Source organism: Brachypodium distachyon, chromosome 5, assembly GCF_000005505.3.
Source record: "Brachypodium distachyon strain Bd21 chromosome 5, Brachypodium_distachyon_v3.0, whole genome shotgun sequence".
Lineage (NCBI taxonomy): Eukaryota > Viridiplantae > Streptophyta > Magnoliopsida > Poales > Poaceae > Brachypodium > Brachypodium distachyon.
The window spans coordinates 4359158-4366304 of record NC_016135.3 but is presented as its reverse complement, the minus strand read 5'-3'; the positions used below and the strand labels follow the sequence as shown (position 1 = coordinate 4366304).

The following is a 7147-nucleotide window of genomic DNA, read 5'->3' as shown; positions in this document are numbered from 1 at the left end:
TCTGTATATGGATTATTCTCCGGATAAAGCTTCTCAAAGGTGGATAAAGTTGAGCTATCGTTCGAGCACGACTCCACGGAAACGCATTTGAAAGTTTTCCTCGGTGCGGGCAACCAGACCGTGTTAAAAGAAAAAAACAGGCCCCAGACCCGGCTTCGCCTCTTTATCAACCGAATAAAAATTTATTTTTTTAGACAAAGAGGAAAAGAAAGATGGTTCTTCTCCTCCCATCCCCTCTCACGGTGGCACCGTACCAATCGTCGCCGTTATCCGGTCAGCCACGCTCAAGAAGACATCTTCTCGCCGGGGCCCGCTGCTCCGCTCGTCGGACCCCGCCGCCGACCGCCGCCTCGAGCAGGGAGGCTGCTTCTTCTTGGGCAGGCGAGCTAGGCGGCGCCGTGCCATGGAAGGCCGCCGTCTCCGGCGCTGTTGCACTCACACTGTCCTTCTCTTGCTGTAAGTTATCTTGGTCCTTATCCTCTCCCGGAGCAGTTGTAACGTGAGGAACTGCATGGTCAAGGTTTCATGGACAGTTTGTTCGAAAATAGTGGAGTACATTTTGCAATCGGAGATAGGTTGCTGTGTCTGATTACGCCGGCTTGGAGGAGATTTTACGAATATGGCGATGCGTAGTTGCTACTCCCTCCGTCCCAAAATAATGTCGTGGATTTGTATAAGAATCTACACAAATCCACGTCACTTATTTTGGGACGGAGGGAGTATATAAGAGTAATTTGTCTTTCACTGTTGGAAGATGACTTGACTCCTTTTTCGTTTCAACAAATAAAATGATGGCTTAGCTTTGATTAATTAGAAGTTTACAAGTTCTATTATGTAACTGAAAGGGTGAATCCATAAATTTGTGGTATACTGGTATGTATTTGTTGCTGTGCTACATGATAGAGCTTTGCAAAAGAATGTACTAGTAACATAAGACCAAACTGTAAGTCATACCACGAAACATGAGTTTACTTCTTTTGTTGTCGTAGAAAGATAAACAACACTCTACAATAATACCAGAGTGGGATGCCGATATCTCAACACTTATGTTGCGATAGTAATGGTCCATGTATGCCAGTTTTATATAAGGTCCTTGTACAATTACAATATTATACTATGTTTTGTAATAGGTTCCTGTGCTTTATGGAGCATGACCGGGTCCTAGTCCTATTAGTTTTGAGTATCCCATCAAGTTCATCAAAAAGAAACGCAATCGCACAATGTGGTTTGTGTGTTCTGCATAGTCCATGTTACCAGGGCTGTTTTTTTTTCACTCGGGTGTTGCATTTGTTTAATGCCCATTATCAAAACACCAAAAAGAGTGATTCTCGACACCAGCAACCGTGCTTACAATATGGCCAAAATCACACTAGCCGGATTATACCTGTAGTACTAGTTTGGAGTAAAAACGTGCTCTTCATGAAAGTATCATGCAGTTTCTCAAACCTGCAGTTGTTGGTTTGGTCAATGCGAAGGCTGGGGTGAACAAACCAGAATTGCTTCCCAAGGAGTTTACCTCCGTCATTGATGTTGCTGGTTTTCTCTCTTCAGGCCAGGTAATTCAAATCTCAAATCTTGTATGAGCTGTTTGTGTGATTCAGATTTCAGAACTGCTTACAAATTTGGTTTCCAAGGAACAATATGTCTGTAGAACTAACATGCATGTACAACCTACAACAAAAGGTCCTTCATTACAGATCCTTGTTGTGTCCATCCTTACATATCCTTGCTGTGCTTAATATTTGAGCCATAGTAGACCATGTGAGACAAAATAGTAATATCCAATCCCATGTATTAACAGTAATGTGGGGCCCTTCAGCTACTTTTGACAAGTTGTGTTATTACTATCTATGGGCGGAACAAGACAAATTCTGCTCCTCCGTAATCAAAATTGACCTGCAAGATACAAATATCACATTTCATTATTAGGCAAATCCTGTTGTCAATTTTCAGTGATTGAAATTCCTGTAATGTCATGGTGCTGCAGAAACACAATTCTAAATTGAAGAGCAACATATTTTACCCAAGTTTGAGAGACTCCTTGGTGGACAGTAATGTTATCTGCATATAGAACTCTCTTAACTGTCATGAATCTATGGAACATGCACCTAAAATTGTTTTGAACTTCTGTTCTAGTGTACACTCTGCTGATTCAAATATCATGATTTAGATTGGCATATGTAGTTCTTGAAATTCTTTAACACTTGACTTTGATAAGGCTACAAGTATAAGTACTTGCTGTAAACTTCCATGTCTACAAGTAGAATTGTAGAAACAAAAACACTTGCCTGTAAATTCCTAGTTTACTGTGAGCTGTGCTTGAGAGTGTAGTCTTAGTCTGTGTACCATATTTTCTGGTGGTAATATATTGCAATAGATAGTTGCTGACAGTTTGGATGGTGTCAGGAAAATCGTTTGCGTCAAGAGATAGAAGACCTAGAGAAGGACACTGGGTATAAGTTGAGAGTTCTTGCCCAAAATTATCCTGATACACCAGGTGAATTTTGCTTCTTATTTCACATGTTGTATGACTCTCACCTTGGGTTTTGTTATTTAGTTATTCACATGTAGCCATTGTAGGCCCTCAAACTTGACCCCATCGATTTATTGCTATATCCAGTAGAAGTATCTCGAGTGGTCAAATGAACAACATACCCGTAGTCTTATTGTTGAAAGTATTTCCAGAATGCATTCCTTTTCAGTTTTGCTAACTTGCTGTTAGAAAACTAATGGTTAATGGTACATATTAGAGATAAGCTAATCCTTAAATGGTATCTTTTTATCAGCAAGTATAAGTCTGGTTCATGAGTGCAGCTTGGTAAGTATCTAAATGGACCAGGTCCAGGAACTGATGATGTCCTGTGTTTGTTGGACTTCTGCAGAGTTTATGATTGCTGACTCTTCCCCAACAATCTTTATGTCATTTCGATTGATATCCATTGTATAGTATGGTTATTTCTTTCTTTATCTAATAACTATTTACTTTCAACAAGCACATACGACTTAACTTTCAGCTGATTTTTATTGAGTCATACAAATGGATCGCGTAGTTGCAATAATCATTGATCGACATGACATGCATAAAATAAAAGCATAAGATGTTATCATATAGGAGTACATTTTTAATCTTCTCTGTTAAAGATAACAGGATGCATTGGCCTGTATTGTTGTCATTGTGATTTATTAACCGTCCATATTTGTTTTGCAGGATTGGCTATCAAAGATTTTTGGCAAGTTGATGATCGAACTATCGTCTTTGTTGCAGATCCCACCTTCGGTAAGATACTTCTGTTATAAAGATTAATCTTCATACTCCCTCTGTCCAACAAAAGATGTCTCAACTTTGACTAAATTTTAATGCATCTATACACTAAGTCATGTCTAGATACATTCAATTTTTGACAAACTTGAGACATCTTTTGTTGGACGGAGGTAGTACTAGATTTTGTTGTCCCTCTGTGTCATGGCTATTTTGCTTTTCATAGTATGATGGATCAGTGCAATGAGTGTGATGTGGAGTATAATGACATTTGAATAGCAAAAGGCTGAACTCCCAAATAATTGGAAGCTGTATTGTATTAGAGTTTGAATATGAAGCAGTTTTCGACATCAAATTTGAGTGATGCTGGGATGAACTATGGTTTACATCCAATGGTTTCGCTCGTACATGCAATTGATGACACGAGACTAAAAGGCATACTTAATGATGTTTTTTTCTCGAACATCATCGGACCGTGTGTTGTTTTGGATTAGAAAGGAACATCAAGATGACCCAGCATTACAGTAAACCTGGCAAAAACACGTGCGGAACTGCTACCCTGAAAGCCAAAAGATAAGTGCGGAACTGCTGCCCTGAAAGCCAAAAGATAAGCTACAGCTAAAAACCAAAGAGAAAGCCAACCAGCAGAAAGTGTCACCAGGGGTGGCATCAGGGGTCCTGGCATGCTATACTGTTTTTCTTTGAGAGGCCTGGTGTGCTATACTTGATATTAATCTTGGTCTATGCCTTTTGTGCCTGCCTATTGTCACTGCACAACTAACACTGCTTGGTCTAGATTGCTGTATTTTACCCAAGTTTGTGTACTAGGATGTGTATGATGCATGTATATATGATCCTGATCTGACATTCCAGATTTGATGTCCTGGCTGGTCGAGAATTGGGCATCTCTCAGCTGGCTAGAATTTGCTTTCCCAGCGTTTGAGTCTTCGCCTCCGCATAGCGCACAGTGCTCGTGTTGTTCTTCTAAATAAAAATGCGAGCAGGTGCTATTGCTTGCTTGTCGAATTTTTAAATTTGCTGGCTGGTCTTAATTGATAACGTCACAATTTTGAGAATAAAACTGTACTCGTTTTAAAGCATTTTTTATTGCACTCGTGCTTTTTGGCGGGACAAAATGTTGAATATGGCTCTATTTTTGCAGGCAACATTATAAATTTCAACATTGGTTCATTAATTGATCTAGACATTCCCCAAAGCTTTTGGAGCCGTGTTTCAGGGAAGTACGGAAACATGTTCTACTGGAAAGAAAAGGTAACATTCTTTTTTTAACCTAACAGTTGACATGACATTACACAGTTTTATTTTTGCAATGACTAAAAAAGCAGTTAACAATTTAACATGGCATCGCCATCACAACAGTCTGTGTTTGCATTGCTTAGGCTATTGTTTTTATGCATGATTGGTATATGCATGTAGTTTTTCTTGCAAAATTGAGCTGCAAGCCTTTGAAATGTTCTATCTTGTGTATTAAATCGCTCAAAATCAACAAAAGAAGGATACAAGTTCTTGATTAATCTGCATTGTAGTGTTTATGTAGCTTTTTCTGACCATGGCTTTGTTCTTGGGACATGGAACAGGGGGAGGATGCATCAATTGAAGGTGCTGTGATGGCAATCTCCCGCTGTCTCAGAGAGCCCACAGGGGCAAGTAACTGTTCTGAGGTATTTTAGAGGGTGAAAGTTCATCACCGAAGGATGAAAATATAAGACAAAGTTTTGTGTTTCATCGAAAGAAAAGAGGCTAATGCCAGCAGCACATCCTATGTACAGTGTCTCGCAGTTTACAGAAACTAAACATATAATACCATTAAATTTTCCATTTCAAAGGACACGCAGCCTCAGAACCATGAACTATTGCTTCTGATCAGTCAAATTTGAGCACTTTAATCGATTCCATCACCAGGAAAATGATGAGAACACTTCACCAGAGCCAGAGCAAAATGTATTGAAGTCCGGGACTACCACGACAAAGGTACAAAGGAGTTGAGTTAGTACTTGCACAAGCAGAACCGTTTACAGACCATATACATCACGATACAGTTCTTGCACTCCAGATTGATGCGGAAGCTGAAGGCAAAGCAATAGTTAAAAATAAAAATCAGATTGCAGCCAAGCATGACTAGCGTGTTTGTGTTTTTACAGTAGATGATTGATACTTCCTCCGTTTCATAAAGATTGTCACGAATTTGAACTACAGCTAGTTTAAAGTCATGCCAATCTTTATGGAACCGAGAGAGTATATAAGTATCAATCTCAAAGGGGGATAGTTTTGCGCTTCTTCCTAGCTCCACGATAGCATGATCGGTGGGCGCGTTTTGTTCCCGCTGGCCTTCAGCGTGGCTGGGTCTGCCTGTCAGCGTCAGATTCCAGGGCTGGTTCCGTTGTTCACAGCTCCTCCCATACGTGTTGGTTCGACGTGCGCTGGCGCCGTCGGCCCGATCCCTGTCGGGGTTTAGGCGATCGGTTTTGTGCACATTCTTTGTCTCGATGGTGGATCAGGTGGGTGGGCTTCGTTGGTAGATCGTCCTGCGGGTTCTCCTGTTTGTCGAGTGCTGGGCCTCGACGGCCGTTGGTCGCTGGTTTGTTGCCTTTCGTTGGTCCTGCGTCCTACACTTTCTATCCCACGAAAGAAACAAGGCACGAACTAGGACAGACAAGCTGCTTGATATAATTAATTGGCCGTAACAGTGTGTTGCAGGTGATAACCTTCGTGGCCTGGTCGCCAAGCAGGAAGTGGTAGCCCATCCCTTCCTGCTGTAGCAGTCAGATATGTTGATTTGGCGTAGGGAATACCCCTGCCGATCTCATGTATTTATAAGAGCAAGCCGCGCGGTTTACAACGGATACGTTAGAATACTAGCTGCTCCCTCCATTCCTAAATACTTCGCTGTTTTAGTTCAAGTTTACACTAAAACAGCGACAAGCATATAGGAACGGAGGGAGTACAAGGTAACAACGCTAACAGCTCTATTGCCGGATAAGTTACAGAACCGACAATGGCTGAATACGAGATATACTCATGTACAGGAGGTAGCTACATCTACGAGTTTACAGTAGCCTGTAGACAATACATAGGTTATGACAAGTAAGAAACCCTCTGGTCTTAGGGCAGGATTTTTCATGAACTTAATACTTGTATGCTGTTATAATGTCTGAGTTTCAAAACCTACCTATACAGTCAAACTCAGATTCCCAACAAGAGTCTGAACAATCACTTCGAAAATAACCAAAAAAGAAACCTAGACATGAAAAATGTGAAAAAGATTATACACATACTTTTGGCATAGAAGTTTTGCAAATTAATTCATAGTGCTGGCTCCCATAAAGAACCTTTTCTAGGAAAGGTAGCTTCAGCGAAGTTAGTGATGAATACCAGTGGAAAGGGAATCTACCTTTTCTAGGAAAGGGAGCTTCTTAAGCCAAATATTGTTTTTTATAGGTTTTGTTGTGAAATGAATGAATGCGTGCTCTTTCCATTGAATGTGTTCATATATATACAAGGGGAGGAGACACCAGTACATGCACTGGGGTCCCAATATTTGGGGACAGACGCCCCAAATTTGGGAATATTGGGACGCCAGTGCCCGTTCGGTCTTAACCGTGAGAAACAAAGAGAAAATAGGGAGTTGCTAATTAACTGCCAAGTTTACTATTAATTAACTAATAATTAATTCTAATTGATCACATGCTAAATTAATCTTAACACCCCCCTCGATCAATTTGCTCCGTTGATTGTATATACTTGTAACATCATGGAATCTTGTAATTTCCTCCAAAAACCCTATGGGAAAAATATTGAGGAAATTAATATTGATGTTGATATGTTGTGAAAACTCATTCCTAAAACCCAATGGGAAAAACAAGGAGA

The 7147-nt window shown here is 40.4% G+C and overlaps 1 protein-coding gene across 2 annotated transcripts; it reads left to right on the top strand.

Moving 5' to 3' along the window:
• The first annotated feature begins 91 nt into the window (after positions 1 to 91).
• Positions 92 to 5130, top strand: LOC100843127 (thylakoid lumenal 15.0 kDa protein 2, chloroplastic). 2 transcript variants are annotated; one of them, XM_003581198.4, is made up of 6 exons: positions 99 to 456; positions 1453 to 1556; positions 2407 to 2497; positions 3209 to 3277; positions 4422 to 4531; positions 4858 to 5130. In XM_003581198.4, the coding sequence occupies exons 1-6, from the start codon at positions 213 to 215 to the stop codon at positions 4948 to 4950; spliced, it is 711 nt and encodes a 236-aa protein (XP_003581246.1). In that variant the 5' UTR covers positions 99 to 212; the 3' UTR covers positions 4951 to 5130. The 2 variants fall into 2 exon arrangements, with proteins under 2 accessions (XP_024311711.1, XP_003581246.1); XM_024455943.1 differs by lacking the exons at positions 4422 to 4531; positions 4858 to 5130 and adding an exon at positions 4133 to 4279 and having other exon boundaries at positions 92 to 456.
• Positions 5131 to 7147: the final 2017 nt, after the last annotated feature.

Excerpts from the sequence above, each read along its gene's own strand:
- LOC100843127 (XM_003581198.4), top strand. The coding sequence starts at position 213 with ATGGTTCTTCTCCTCCCATCCCCTCTCACGGTGGCACCGTACCAATCG. Across the intron at positions 1,557-2,406 it reads GTTTTCTCTCTTCAGGCCAG|GAAAATCGTTTGCGTCAAGA; the intron begins GTAATTCAAATC and ends GGATGGTGTCAG. Across the intron at positions 4,532-4,857 it reads TGTTCTACTGGAAAGAAAAG|GGGGAGGATGCATCAATTGA; the intron begins GTAACATTCTTT and ends GACATGGAACAG.